This window comes from Colias philodice, chromosome 14 (assembly GCF_061535455.1).
Source record: "Colias philodice isolate Cphi_HAF_F1 chromosome 14, ilColPhil1 Martin Lab GWU primary, whole genome shotgun sequence".
NCBI classification, from domain to species: domain Eukaryota; kingdom Metazoa; phylum Arthropoda; class Insecta; order Lepidoptera; family Pieridae; genus Colias; species Colias philodice.
Genome location: NC_143099.1, coordinates 466,218 through 482,363, shown reverse-complemented (window position 1 = coordinate 482,363; position 16,146 = coordinate 466,218). Strand labels below are relative to the sequence as shown.

The window sequence follows — 16,146 nt, the reverse complement described above, 5'->3', positions numbered from 1 at the left end:
GCTCTGTAAAAATTTAAATGTGACTGACTACGAGCGTGAAGGTTTTTATTTTTTGAAAGTGACAGCGTGACGACTAATTGAGGATGGAATGGATCAAGTTTACTGAGAATATCAGTAGGCTGTGATACGTGAGCATTTGACATGTTAGTTATAACAAGATCCAAAATCTTACCATCCTTATTGGGGATTGTATTAAGCTGATTAAAATTATTAACAGACATAAAATCAATCAAACAGTAACCCAAGGAATTTTGAAAGTCAGAGGGAGTTGGAAAATAATTGTCACCCTGTACAGTCCATTTAACAAATCCCATGTTGAAATCACCAATAATAATTATATCATCAAAATTATCAGATACCAAGTTATTTATGTTATCTAAATAATTACTTAAGGTAAGTAAATTTACAGGTGGTGGTAGATATACCGCACAAATTGCAACTTTTAGACATGATCTGTTGTTATCATTACTAGTAACTTCTACAACCACCCATAAATCTTCAGCAGCACAAGTTTTTGATTCCCATTTAGAAACACGGTAGGAGTTTAGATCATTTGAAACAGCCACCATAACACCGCCACCGTCAGATTTAGATGAACTAACAGAACTGTTACGATCGTTACGATAGACTGTGTATCTATTACTATCAATGAACTCACCATTATGGATTTTAGCGTTTAACCAGGTTTCGGTAAATATGATTACTTCATAATTACAAAGTAGAATGTTACTATAGACAGTGTTCGTTTTTGTTCGAAGCCCTCTTACATTCTGGTAATATATATCAAGCATTATAGTATTTTAAAAATCTACAACATTCACATAGGTTAATAAACTAATAATATTATTAAATGGACTTATTTAAGAGCTTTAAGACTGTCATCATTACGTATTGTTAAGACCTGGCCAAACTCGTGTTTCCGAACAAATATCTTAGCGTTTCTTATCCACAAAAATCTGTATCCGAATATTTACAAAAGTCTTGCAATATTTCGCATTTCCTTATTCATTTGAAAAGCCCGCGAACGGCCACGTGAAATTTCGGGCTCAGATTTAAACAAACGGTCATCCGAGAATATGCGGTAAGCCGGTCGAATTAGACATTTGAAATACCAACTTTGAATAACATAGCCAAATTTTAGTGGGAAGCTGATTATAACTGATGATTATAGCCATAACAAATACAATTTTAGAAGTCTCCATCCATCATATGTGTGCAACAAAAGTTATTCGAAGTCAAAGGTCAAAATTTGAGGTTTTTTTTCTCGAAAATGTTATAGTTTTTGAGTTAATATAGCTAATAGGCAGACAGACAGACGCCGCGGAGGACTTGTTTTATATTAGAGTCTGTCAAGCGAGTCGAGTCCACAACCATTTTACTGATTTCTTATAATGGCAATACTATGATCTGTCAAACAGATTGTCACAAATTCTGTTGTAACCTCGTAAATAATCCGGTTTTTGTTGAGTTTTTTAATGTTATAATGCCGAAACCTATTAAAAGTAGTGTCAGGAGCTTGTTGTTTACAATGATTAATAAATATAATCATGTACAGATTGAATCTGACGACGTATTATCGCAAAAACGACGACTTTTGGATGAAATCGTTTCAACATCAGGTAGGTTGGCAACAACGTGTTGATACTTTTAGCACAATTGTCTAACTTTTTTTATTTTACTGTGATGTGATCACGATTTCCGTTTTGGTTTAGATCCAGACGTCGTGTTCATGACCTTGAAACTTACTGGGGCATCTTTAAGTGAAAACTACTATAAAAATTGTTGTTTTTTTTCAGCCACCTTGGATGATGAATTAATAAAAAGCACAATTCATAATTATGTTAAGCAAGTCATAGCCATAGAAGACAATAAAAAAATGAAATCTGAAACAGACTATCTGACAAAAATTGCTGCTATGACAGGTTACTTTCATCATTTCTGTGCGTAATGATGATACTGACAGTGATTTTTCATTTATAGGCATTGAATTTCTTGATTCTGATTTTAGTTCTGATTGTGACCAATAAATACTTACATTGAAATGCTTTTTTTATTTATTTCAAATATATTTTTTTTATCAAAAATTCAAGTATCAATAAGTTTTCAGCGTGATATATCAGTGTTGACACCTAAAAGATTTTTGAATTTGCCGCCTTTTTCATGGGACTAGACTCGCTTGACAGACTCTATTGTAGAGATATTTAAACATACATAAAACAAACTTTCGTGCAATACGTTATGGCTCCTAATAGGGTAATATTTTATTAATTTATTTTAAAGGTGGCTGATAAATCATCTTCATTTTATTTTAACATTATTATTTAATATGTATTTATATAATGTGTTTTGTATTATGTTATCTGTGTCTTATTTGCAACTGGTATTAAAAAAAATAAAGGTCAAGTGTCACTGTCATTGTCATTTCAGTTGCAAATAAATGGCGGTGGTGGTTAGTGACGAGTCAGATATATTTTTATAGTAAATAAATTATAATAATGCCCTATTGGTATTACGATAAAAAGGATTTGCAGAACACACCGTCATTTCGAGATGGGATCCCGAGCGAAACGGAAAATCGGTACAGGAAGGAAGGCGCGCGCTTTATCATCGACACAGGGTCAAAGATGGACTTAGGTTATAATACTGTAGCCACTGGTGTTGTTTATTTCCACCGTTTCTACATGTTTCATTCGTTCAGAACATTCCCAAGGTATATAACAGCATGTTGTTGTCTGTTCCTCGCGGGGAAAGTCGAGGAGACACCAAAGAAGTGTAAAGATATAATAAAAGTTGCCAAATCGTTGTTGAATGAGCATAAGTTTAGTACGTTTGGAGATGATCCGAAAGAGGAGGTGATGACCTTGGAGAGGATATTGCTGCAGACGATCAAGTTCGACCTGCAAGTGGAACACCCGTATGGTTACCTGCTCAAGTATGCTAAGTGCCTTAAGGGAGACAAGGCTAAATTGCAAAAAATGGTCCAAATGGCTTGGACTTTCGTTAATGATAGGTAAGTATTTTTAAAAACTTATAAAATATATTAGGAAATATTCCAATTTATTTTAAACTTGGATTAGAATACTATCAGTGAATATTAAGATGTTTGTTTGATAAATTTGAATAATTAATTGTGCATTTAGATATGTAGAGCAAAATTTTTATTCCATATTAAATCTTATTATAAAGGATATAGATCATAGATCCTTTATAATAAGATTTAATATGGAATATCATGCCTTTGCATTCATTAATCCAAAACCTAATTTGTTGAGTAACATTTAATCAATATGTGGCTTATGATTTTTGTGTTAAACACAAACCCTATATATTTTCACTATAAAAATATTGAACTACAAAACATTATTACAACTTTACAAGTATTGTAATTTATAAGCAAATTATTAAAATTATACATTACTAGCTTTCCGCCCGCGGCTTCACACACTTTGTCTAAAACATAATAAATTATGTACTAAAACCTTCCTCTTGAATCACTCTATCTATTAAAAAAACCGCATCAAAATCCGTTGCACAGTTTTAAAGATTTAAGCATACATAGGGACAGAGAAAGCAACTTTGTTTTATACTATTTAGTGATGCAGGATGAGTGGTAACATACATATCAAACTCAAGGATGTGATGCTTAGAGATTTATGAAAGAAATTAACATTATAAGGTGTGAATATTGAATCACTACTGAGATATTTTATGTAAAGTGATGATTCAAATTTTTTAAGCATTTTATGCAAGTTATGTACTTGAATATAATATTATAATGTAGGGGCAATGGACGCCTATGAATGTGCAGTGTGAATGAATTGAATTTACCTAATCCGTGGCACGCAGGATTTACTTGAATTACATAATTAGCTTTTCACCTGCAGCTTCGATTTTTAAACTATTTTCTATTTTACAAGAAAATAATTGTACTCGAAATAATATGAATTTATGGTTTCTATGGTAATTGCAATGCCTACTTTCCTACTGATGTTATATAACAAAGTAGAAAATAACAAACACAATAATTATTTAATCATTTATTGTTAAATCTTATAACCAGAGTCAACAGACAAACCTGATCTTTTGACAAAACAAACAAAATTTGAAGACAAAAAGAAGGATACAGTTCGATTCAAACTTAATGGCAGTTCGGAAGTTAGCTGCGAATGCACAAGCGTGCAGGTATCCAACCCTTAACATTCAGGTATCCAACCCTTACAAATTCAGGTAATATCTAAAATTGTTTTCTGTGCATCTGATCGTTCGATGTTCCGCGGCGCCATTAAGTTAGAATCGTTCTGTACAATAAAGTGAAGTCCCATGTCCCCTAGTGGGGTAAGGGGCAGATGCATTATACATCTGTTTTACTGATCGATTTTCTTTAGGGACAAGTAGGTGATCAGCCTTCGGTGTCCTACCAGACCGACACATTTTTTTTTTCTTCGTCTCCACCGGGAATCGAACCCAGGACCCCTCGGTGCTACGCTCAACCACTGTACCAAGGAGGCGGTCAATAATAAGTTCTGTACAATAACAATACATATCTTCATCTTAATATCTTAATACTATTATAAATAGTCCATTGAATAAAAAGTTCTAGAGTGCGTGAGTTAGTAACGTAAGATGTTTCTTCGGAAACATGTCAAGAGTCCCTAGGTAATAAACATACTAAAACCCCGGGACACTAGGAGGAGCCCCGGAGTGGGGGGAGGGGGGAAATGGGTCCATTTTTTCATTTTTCGCTTAAATCTCAAAAACGGTACATGTTAGAGAAAAACTTTCAAGGAAAAGTTGAAAGGCCATAAAGTTATCTACAAGTTTTACCGAGATCATTTTTTCCTATATCCTACCGTTTCTGAGTTATAGGCAGTAAAAAATGATTTTGGCTCAAACAATTTCCCCAATTTCCCCATCAATCGATCAAAAAATATTTATTTCTTCCAAAAAACTCAAATGTGCAACTTGTGACCGGTACTGATAGATTGCTCTTAATTAGGTCTATAATTGGTAAAATAAACACATTCCTCCATGGAAGCCTTTAGGAGGAATCGATTGTCAAAATGTTATATTAGGGCAGTTTGAGTTACTGAACTTGATCTTTTTATTTTTTTCTTCCAAAAAAACTCAAAAGTGCAACTTGTGACCGGTACAGATAGATTGCTCATAATTAGGTCTATCATTGATAAAAATACCAGATTCCACCGCGGAGGCATTTACGGGTAATTGAATTTTATTAGGGTAGTTACGATACCTGAACTTATTATTTTTTTTCTTCCAAAAAACTCAAAAGTGCAACTTGTGACCGGTACTATTAGATTGCTCTTAATTAGGTCTATAATTGGTAAAATAAACACATTCCTCCATGGAAGCCTTTAGGAGGAATCGATTGTCAAAATATTATATTAGGGTAGTTTGAGTTACTGAACTTGATCTTTTTATTTTTTTCTTCCAAAAAACTCAAAAGTGCAACTTGTGACCGGTACTGATAGATTGCTCTTAATTAGGTCTATAATTGGTAAAATAAACACATTGCTCCATGGAAGCCTTTAGGAGGAATCGATTGTCAAATATTATATTAGGGTAGTTTGAGTTACTGAACTTGAACTTTTTTTTTTTTCTTCCAAAAAACTCAAAAGTGCAACTTGTGACTGGTACATTTAGATTGCTCATAATTAGGTCTATCATTGATAAAAATACTAGATTCCACCACGGAGGCGTTTACGGGGAATTGAATTTTATTAGGGTAGTTATGATACTTGAACTTTTTATTTTTTTTCTTCCAAAAAACTCAAAAGTGCAACTTGTGGCCGGTACCGATAGATTGCTCATAATTAGGTCTATCATTGATAAAAATACCAGATTCCACCATGGAGGCGTTTACGGGGAATTGAATTTTATTAGGACAGTTAGTTAAAAAGTTCAAGTATCGTAACTACCCTAATAAAATTCAATTCCCCGTAAACGCCTCCGTGGTGGAATCTAGTATTTTTATCAATGATAGACCTAATTATGAGTAATCTATCTGTACCGGTCACAAGTTGCACTTTTGAGTTTTTTGGAAGAAAAAAATAAAAAGATCAAGTTCAGTAACTCAAACTGCCCTTATATAATATTTTGACAATCGATTCCTCCTAAAGGCTTCCATGGAGGAATGTGTTTATTTTACCAATTATAGACCTAATTAAGAGCAATCTATCAGTATCGGTCACAAGTTGCACATTTGAGTTTTTTGGAAGAAATAAATATTTTTTGATCGATTGATGTGTAGTATGGGGAAATTGTTTGAGCCAAAATCATTTTTTACTGCCTATAACTCAGAAACGGTAGGATATAGGAAAAAATGATCTAGGTAAAACTTGTAGATAACTTTATGGCCTTTAAACTTTTCCATGAAAGTTTTTCTCTAACATGTACCGTTTTTGAGATTTAAGCGAAAAATGAAAAAATGGACTCATTTCCCCCCTCCCCCCACTCCGGGGCTCCTCCTAGTGTCCCGGGGTATTAGTATGTTTATTACCTAGGGACTCTTGACATGTTTTCGAAGAAACATCTTACGTTACTTACTCACGCACTCTAGACCCCCCTTGGAGGGACTCATTCAATGGACTAAAAGGCGAAAGTTTGTAAGTATGGATGTATGGATGTTTGTTACTCTTTCACGTAAAAACTACTGAACCGATTACAATGAAATTTAGCACACATATAGAGGGTAACTTGGATTAACACATAGGATAGGTTTTATCCCAGAAATCCCACGGGAACGGGAACTATGCGGGTTTTCCTTTGAAAACGCGGGCGAAGCCGCGGGCGGAAATCTAGTATCAACATTAAAAGCACCAAAATGATATTTTCAGCTTATGCACAACGCTCTGCCTCCAATGGGAGCCAGAAGTAGTGGCGGTAGCGCTAATGTTCCTCGCGGGCAAGCTCAGCAAGTTTGAAGTTGTGGACTGGAACGGGCGGGCGCCCAAACACACGGCGTGGTGGGACATGTTTGTTGAGGATATTACCATGGAACTGCTGGAGGATATTTGCCATCAGGTATGTAGATTTTTTATTATCTATACAATATTATAAAGATAAAAAGTTTGTTTGAATGCGCTAATCTCAGGAACTACTGGTTCGATTTGCAAAATTCTTTCAATTAGCAATGCGGGTAAAACCGCACAGCACATCTAGTTTAATATAATTTCAAAAAAACAAAAAATATGCTTAAACATAAAATGTGACAAAGTTGGAATTAAATCTATTTAATCCGTCAGTCCTCGGATCACAGACACAATAGAAAATCTATTGTGTCTCGGCCCGATCGGGCCGCTCGGTGGTCAATGGGTTAAATTGGTCAAAATCAAGTCTATAGAGTCACTTACATACAAACATACTACATGTATGTTTGTAAGCTAATAAAAGTTTTAATTTTTTGAGAGTGATAAATTATGAAAGCATAAATTTTTATCAATCTTGGTGTTTTTGTATGTGAGCATATAACATATTATTAGTTAGATGGAAATTAAAAGTTTTTTTTACATAATTTGAGCATTTTTTACGTATGAATGTTTTAATGAATATTACAATACACGTAAAAGCTCAGTTTCCGTGTTTAAAATCATGTTGTAACAAACCATTTAATGTGATGTTCAATCAAAATAAAAACACAATTACTTGCTTTTCTATTACAAGTAGACTAAAGATTTTACAATTCATGTGTGCTATCAGCGCCCTTGTATTGTAATATCTATTCTATCTAACAAATAAACCCCATTTGAATTTACTGACAAATAACATAAACACTTTTCTACATTGCAGGTGCTAGACCTGTACTCGCCTCAGACGCAGCCGTCGGGCGGCGACTCCCCGCCGTCCCAACAAGGCGCCAAGCCGCCAAAAAACGACAAGAAGCCCTCCGTTACACCGCCCACTTCCGCATCTCCTGTCGCCGTCACTAAAATCGTCACACCCGTTAAGAATGGAGATAAAATCGAACCGCCGAAAATTGATATGCGGTTCACGTACCCAGGATATCCGGCGATGCCCTACCCTCCTATGTATTCCGCGCCGCCCCCTGCTATTCCTCCCCCTAGTCGACTTCCAATCCCCCCCGGTCCCCCCCTGCCCATGTACCCCGAGCCTCCCCCTGGTCCCCGGTATCCCCCCGTGAACGTTCCCCCTCCGAACTACTTCCCCATACCGGCCCGAGGCCCCCTCCCCCCACGTGGCCCTATCCCCCCCGGACCGCCCCCCCCTCGACCGTACTATCCGCCCCCGTAACGGAGAGCTAAATTTAAGTTAGGATATAATTTTTTACTGAAATATAAGTATAGACTGGATTTGATGTTTTATTTATCTTTGAAATGTGTTCTATGTATTACTATAACTGGTAGAACTACAAATTATCTGAATCAATCATACACTAAAAAGTCAAATGTAAGTATATATAATTTTCTTAATTGGTTTATGTGGTTTGTTTTTTTTTGCATTAACCAATCAATAAATTAAGTTTATATGAAAGAGTACATAAAACATAACAAACATAATATATGAGTTACAAATTATTCAAAACGATGATCACAAGCACAACCGATTAAGCGCATCACACACGGTGAAGATACTATAATCTCTAATATAAAATATTACAGTATCTTAAGGTATCCGGTATCAGCGTTCTGACCATCATTTTTATTTTTGTCATTGCGTACTAAGACCCCTGTAGAAACCGAAATGACCCGAAATATAACACAAAATTTCGGGTCATTTGTAACAGAATATATGTATATAAAATATTATAGTATCTTCACCGTGTGTGATGCGCATTACTCTCGGATCACAACTATGATGATAGGTATGCATCGCTAGCAAAAGCAATAAAATATACAATTAGATACTATGTGTAGTACATAGTAACTCAATGACAATATGTTGCATTGCTGCATTGCACGCTTGCAAGTATGTAGGTACATACATAGATTTGCAATATTTTAAAGACGTTTGTCCACTCGCCGCATAAAATCCCCACCTTCAAACAAATTTCTAATCTTTCTAGGTTCAGGTTTTAATTCTCCCTATAAGTTTGATTGATATTGCAAATTCAAAGTAGGCATTTTGGTTCGTATTTTCTACGATTATGGTAATCATTATATAAATAGGCAACTAAAAATATTAATAAACCTGACTGCTAAAAATGTAATCACAACATCTGAGTGAGACAACGACAAACAATGGAGAGAAATTTTTTTTCAAAACTTCATCTAAGTACATATATTATATTCTCTGTCTGTCTGATGCCCGACTGGTTGTATGAGATGTGAATTCATCTAGTTTTTCTCTTTTCAGATGTACATTGCATTTTGCAACGAGTTAAACTATTGTGATAGGTATCGAGAGTGCATTAGATCGTATCGATTATGAGAAATAAAATACCTTAAAATACTTGACGAAGCCATTAGGTATAATAAAAGCCATGGTTAGTTTCGACGAATAATAATTAATCAGAAAGTTAAGCTGTGTAAGGCGCAGTTAGTAAATGGATGGGTGACCACAATAAGTAGATCACGCTCAAAATTTTATAAGTTATTTGGCGATTATTTTGTTACTATTACAGATTTCTAATAACTGATAATATATTATCTTAATTAGGTATGTGATATATCAATAACATTCTCATTATCACAGTCATTCTACTAGACCTTAGTTACAGATTCTTATAATGGTATTAGACATAACATTACATATCCTTTTAATTGAATTAAATCTGTATTTCATGGTATTTTGTAAATTTTATCAAATGACAAATTATAGGTACATTTTTACGTAAAGATTTTACCTACTTTTTGTAGATTAGTTGTTCTGAAGTTGTGCATTACATTGGGCATTATTCACTGTTTACAAATGAACTTGCCTTATCATATAGGAATAATTAAAAACATAAACCTAACTTAAAATAATTAAAAAATAATTTGGAAAATCCAAAAGTGCACGCCTCATAATTTTTTTTAAATAAATATTTATTAATTATTATTTTTGTTTATTTAATAACAATTAAACCACATCGAATCAGACCCTGAAAAATGAAAGGGTTCTATTCCTGAGCATACTCAAGCGTAAGAGAAAAAAAAAGACTCGATTAGTAAAGTATTTCGGTCGCTATCGTGTTAACAAGAAAAAGGATCCGCACATACAGACACACGGACGTCCAAGACAGAACTTTTTCAAACTGTTTTTTAACTAGTTTAAATAACAAAAATGACATCAAAAATATCATGAACGTTAAAAATAGTGTTTTTTCTTAATATGTGTGTGTATGTATTATCTTACAAGTGCAATGTATGATACATAAAGACATTTTAAGTTTGAAAAATCAGATGTTTTGCGCGAAGTGACAGTAGTACCCACCTCAACGCTTCGCTTATGAGGCGTGCAATAAAATGTGATTCTAAAAAAATAATATAAAGCTGAAGACTTCTTTGATTAAACACGCGAAATTAAGGAATTCCTGGATACGTCTTATTTTTCACAAATTAATGTCAAATTAGATGACTGGGTATTTGGTTAGATTTAGAACATTTTTAAAGTATCAGTAGAGTAGTTTTTAAGTTGAAACGGGACAGAAAAATAAACAGAACATCAAATCTTTCCTCTCCATCTTATTGTTATCTCTATGTAACTATATTATAAAAATTAGGACAGGATATAAATAAAAAAAAGTTTTCAAATAAGTAATTTATTTCATTATTCACATTCACTTAACATACATATAAAATTGAATTTATACGTAGCGAATTATAAACGTAAAAAATTGAGATATTAGTTAAGGCCACATACATTTCGACTTAAGACTAAGCATTTGTTATTTGGTAAGTGTATAGGATTATACAGAAAGAGATGTTTGAGCACAATGTTTCTATTATAAAGCTTTTAGTGTAGTTTTATAAAGCACCAATATTCAGAATTGAAATATGAATAATAAAGTATAAATTATCATATAGACTTAAGAAATCAGATTGATTTTTATCAGTGAGTTTCTATTGTTTTAAAGAATTGACGAAGAACTGACTATATTTTATTAATAGAATATGATATCTCAAAAGCGCTATTAAAAGAAGACTGTTAAAAAACAGAAAAGTTTGGGATTGAATATATCAAAATAAATGTAAATACGTGATGCTAACAAAAACTTAGAGGTGATGACTGAATTAATAATACATTTGTGCTATGGAAGTAAATATGAAATTATCGATTTAACAAATATACAAATAAAACAGGCCTTAACTTTTACAGCTGCCATAGGACTAGATAATAACAATACAAAAAAATGAACACAATTTTTATATAAAAAAAAACAAATGTGCAAAAAAACAACGCAGTGACTAAATACTACGATTTTTAATATAATTTAATACGTTCCATAATTTTTATCAATACTGACGAGTTATATATAATACAAACGCACAATCCACAAAATAATAAAAAATTACACAACTAAGATACGATTATGGTAGTTATGTATCAATTTTTTTATATACTTAAAACGTTAGTCGTGTTATTTTGAAAAAGTATAAAAAATCTATCTTACATTATTTACGTGAAATTTGCATCAGTACAACGCTAATTCACAAAAAAAGCACTTGACAGATATAAATAAGATTTAATGGTATGTCATAATTTTGACGTTTTTGAAATTATTTTTTTTTTATGAATTAGCGTATATTGTGCAAATCATTAGACGTATGATAAAATAACAAAGGCACATAAGAACGACATCAGATCGTGTATAATCTCCGATTTAAGGCACATGGTTTCACTTAAACACTACAAGCATAGAAACTAGAGTTTAAACTTAGCTTAGCGGTTAAGGCACCTTAAATTATACAGTTTATAAACATTAATAGGTACAGAGAATAAAACTGTACATTTCTCAAACGTATGAAAAGGATAAATTTGCGAGTAATTAAATACAGATTAAAAACAAAATATACAAGATACAAAAAAATGGCAGCGCCGTGTCAGTCCTAATTAATTGAATATTATAATATAAACATTTATATCATAACGATTTTAAATCGTTATCGACTACATTCTGAGCAAATCCATTCCATTATTTATCTTTTAAATTCTCATTTACCAAATATACTATAAATTCGAAATGTGTATATGATACATAAATATATTTATTTCCTATGTATTATAAATACCAATTATTGAAACATTTAATGATAATAATCAAATAAAAAAATATGCCCATATATACCACACAACGTACATTCAAGTAATATTGAAACAAGACATAGATTTGTCATTTGTGGCAACACTATTACAAACAATTCAATTTTAAATCATCTCAAATAGTTAATACCATTAAATTGCTTATTCGTATTTCAGTTAACAATTAATAAATATCTCATTATTAATTCAACAAACAGACGCTAGTATAGTACCATCTCGTTCTAACACGGTATGTTAGAGCGAGATAGCATGCATTCATATAACAGTCTAAATAAGTCTAGATTGTTTTAAATACTGTAAAAGCACTTGGTGTAGGAATTTGTATTGATGCACGTTTTCAATCAGATTCGCTCTTTGCTGATGTAACATACTTATGGTACGCGGGATGTCCAATTCCTGGAAAATAAAGAAATAATTATAATATTGATTTTAATAGAAGCTCAATTACTATTAATACAGGTCAGGGAGCTTTTACAGTTGCTTATACCAGTCAGGGAGATTTTACAAGTGCTTAAACAGGCCAGGAAGCTGAAACAGGTGTTTTAACAGGTCAGGGAGCTTTTACAGGTGCTTTAACAGGTCAGGGAGCTTTTACAGGTGCTTTAACAGGTCAGAATACTGTTACAGGTGCTTTAACAGGTTAGGGAGCTATAACAGATGCTTTAACAGGTCAGGGAGCTTTTACAGGTGCTTTAACAGGTCAGCGAGCTTTTGCAGGTGCTGTAACAGGTCAGGTAGCTTTTACAGGTGCTGTAACAGGTCAGGGAGCTTTTACAGGTGCTTTAACAAGTCAGGGAGCTTTTACAGGTGCTTTAACAGGTAACGGAGCTTTTACAGGTGCTTTAACAGGTCAGGAAGCTGTAACAGGTGCTTTAACAGGTCAGGGAGCTTTTGCAGGTGCTTTGACAGGTAACGGAGCTTTTACAGGTGCTTTAACAGGTCAGGAAGCTGTAACAGGTGCTTTAACAAGTCAGGGAGCTTTTACAGGTGCTTTAACAGGTAACGGAGCTTTTACAGGTGCTTTAACAGGTCAGGAAGCTGTAACAGGTGCTTTAACAGGTCAGGGAGCTTTTGCAGGTGCTTTGACAGGTAACGGAGCTTTTACAGGTGCTTTAACAGGTCAGGAAGCTGTAACAGGTGCTTTAACAGGTCAGGGAGCTTTTACAGGTGCTTTAACAGGTAACGGAGCTTTTACAGGTGCTTTAACAGGTCAGGAAGCTAAAACAGATGCTTTAACAGGTCAGGGAGCTTTTACAGGTGCTTTAACAGGTAACGGAGCTTTTACAGGTGCTTTAACAGGTCAGGGAGCTTTTACAGGTGCTTTAACAGGTCAGGAAGCTATAACAGGTGCTTTAACAGGTCAGGGAGCTTTTACAGGTGCTTTAACAGGTCAGGAAGCTATAACAGATGCTTTAACAGGTCAGGGAGCTTTTACAGGTGCTTTAACAGGTCAGCGAGCTTTTGCAGGTGCTGTAACAGGTCAGGTAGCTTTTACAGGTGCTGTCAGGTCAGGGAGCTTTTACAGGTGCTTTAACAAGTCAGGGAGCTTTTACAGGTGCTTTAAAAGGTAACGGAGCTTTTACAGGTGCTTTAACAGGTCAGGAAGCTATAACAGATGCTTTAACAGGTCAGGGAGCTTTTACAGGTGCTTTAACAGGTCAGCGAGCTTTTGCAGGTGCTGTAACAGGTCAGGCAGCTTTTACAGGTGCTGTAACAGGTCAGGGAGCTTTTACAGGTGCTTTAACAAGTCAGGGAGCTTTTACAGGTGCTTTAACAGGTAACGGTGCTTTAACAGGTAACGGAGCTTTTACAGGTGCTTTAACAGGTCAGGAAGCTGTAACAGGTGCTTTAACAGGTCAGGGAGCTTTTGCAGGTGCTTTGACAGGTAACGGAGCTTTTACAGGTGCTTTAACAGGTCAGGAAGCTGAAACAGGTGTTTTATCAGGTTAGGGAGCTATAACAGATGCTTTAACAGGTCAGGAAGCTATAACAGATGCTTTAACAGGTCAGAAAGCTTTTACAGGTGCTTTAAGAGGTCAGGAAGCTATAACAGATGCTCTAACAGGTCAGGGAGCTTTTACAGGTGCTTTAACAGGTCAGGAAGCTTTAACAGGTGCTTTTACAGGTCAGGAAGCTGAAACAGGTGCTTTATCAGGTTAGGGAGCTATAACAGATGCTTTTACAGGTTAGGGAGCTTTTACAGGTGCTTTTACAGGTCAGGAAGCTTTTACAGGTGCTTTTACAGGTCAGGAAGCTGAAACAGGTGTTTTATGAGGTTAGGGAGCTATAACAGATGCTGTAACAGGTCAGGGAGTATTAACAGGTGCTTTAACAGGTCAGAAAGCTGTTACAGGTGCTTTAACAGGTCAGAAAGCTGTTACAGGTGCTTTAACTGGCCAGGAAGCTTTTACAGGTGCTTTAACAGGTCAGGGAGCTTTTACAGGTGCTTTAACAGGTCAGAATACTGTTACAGGTGCTTTAACAGGTTAGGGAGCTATAACAGATGCTTTAACAGGTCAGGAAGCTATAACAGATGCTTTAACAGGTCAGAAAGCTTTTACAGGTGCTTTAAGAGGTCAGGAAGCTATAACAGATGCTCTAACAGGTCAGGGAGCTTTTACAGGTGCTTTAACAGGTCAGGAAGCTTTAACAGGTGCTTTTACAGGTCAGGAAGCTGTAACAGGTGCTTTATCAGGTTAGGGAGCTATAACAGATGCTTTTACAGGTTAGGGAGCTTTTACAGGTGCTTTTACAGGTCAGGAAGCTTTTACAGGTGCTTTAACAGGTACCGGAGCTTTTACAGGTGCTTTAACAGGTCAGGGAGCTTTAACAGGTGCTTTAACAGGTCAGCGAGCTTTTGCAGGTGCTTTAACAGGTCAGCGAGCTTTTGCAGGTGCTTTAACAGGTCAGGGAGCTTTTACAGGTGCTTTAACAGGTCAGGGAGCTTTTACAGGTGCTGTAACAGGTCAGGGAGCTTTTACAGGTGCTGTAACAGGTCAGGGAGCTTTTACAGGTGCTTTTACAGGTCAGGAAGCTGAAACAGGTGTTTTATCAGGTTAGGGAGCTATAACAGATGCTTTAACAGGTCAGGAAGCTATAACAGATGCTTTAACAGGTCAGGGAGCTTTTACAGGTGCTTTAACAGGTCAGGGAGCTTTTACAGGTGCTTTTACAGGTCAGGAAGCTTTGACAGGTGCTTTAACAGGTAACGGAGCTTTTACAGGTGCTGTAACAGGTCAGGGAGCTTTTACAGATGCTGTAACAGGTCAGGGAGTTTTAACAGGTGCTTTAACAGGTCAGAAAGCTGTTACAGGTGCTTTAACAGGTCAGAAAGCTGTTACAGGTGCTTTAACTGGCCAGGAAGCTTTTACAGGTGCTTTAACAGGTCAGGGAGCTTTTACAGGTGCTTTAACAGGTCAGAATACTGTTACAGGTGCTTTAACAGGTTAGGGAGCTATAACAGATGCTTTAACAGGTCAGGAAGCTATAACAGATGCTTTAACAGGTCAGAAAGCTTTTACAGGTGCTTTAAGAGGTCAGGAAGCTATAACAGATGCTCTAACAGGTCAGGGAGCTTTTACAGGTGCTTTAACAGGTCAGGAAGCTTTAACAGGTGCTTTTACAGGTCAGGAAGCTGTAACAGGTGCTTTATCAGGTTAGGGAGCTATAACAGATGCTTTTACAGGTGCTTTTACAGGTCAGGAAGCTTTTACAGGTGCTTTTACAGGTCAGGAAGCTGAAACAGGTGTTTTATGAGGTTAGGGAGCTGTAACAGATGCTTTTACAGGTAAGGGAGCTTTGACAGGTGCTTTAACAGGTAACGGAGCTTTTACAGGTGCTTCAACAGGTCAGGAAGCTGAAACAGGTGCTTTAAGAGGTCAGGAAGCTATAACAGATGCTCTAACAGGTCAGGGAGCTTTTACAGGT

At 35.4% G+C, this 16,146-nt stretch overlaps 2 protein-coding genes across 2 annotated transcripts in view; one reads left to right on the top strand and one right to left on the bottom strand.

The window, feature by feature from the left end:
- Positions 1-2,413: 2,413 nt before the first annotated feature.
- On the top strand, positions 2,414-8,327 carry CycK (cyclin K). Its single transcript, XM_089703422.1, has 3 exons — positions 2,414-3,010; positions 6,855-7,041; positions 7,807-8,327. Exons 1-3 carry the CDS (start codon positions 2,496-2,498, stop codon positions 8,266-8,268), a joined length of 1,164 nt encoding a protein of 387 aa, XP_089559548.1. The 5' UTR covers positions 2,414-2,495; the 3' UTR covers positions 8,269-8,327.
- A 2,736-nt stretch (positions 8,328-11,063) lies between these two features.
- The window catches only part of Pez (protein tyrosine phosphatase non-receptor pez), a 31,637-nt gene continuing 26,554 nt past the window's right edge, over positions 11,064-16,146 (bottom strand). The window contains exon 10 of the mRNA XM_089703387.1: positions 11,064-12,615. Coding sequence (XP_089559513.1) covers positions 12,487-12,615 — 129 coding nt within the window. The 3' untranslated portion in view covers positions 11,064-12,486. The remainder of the gene's footprint in view (positions 12,616-16,146) is intronic.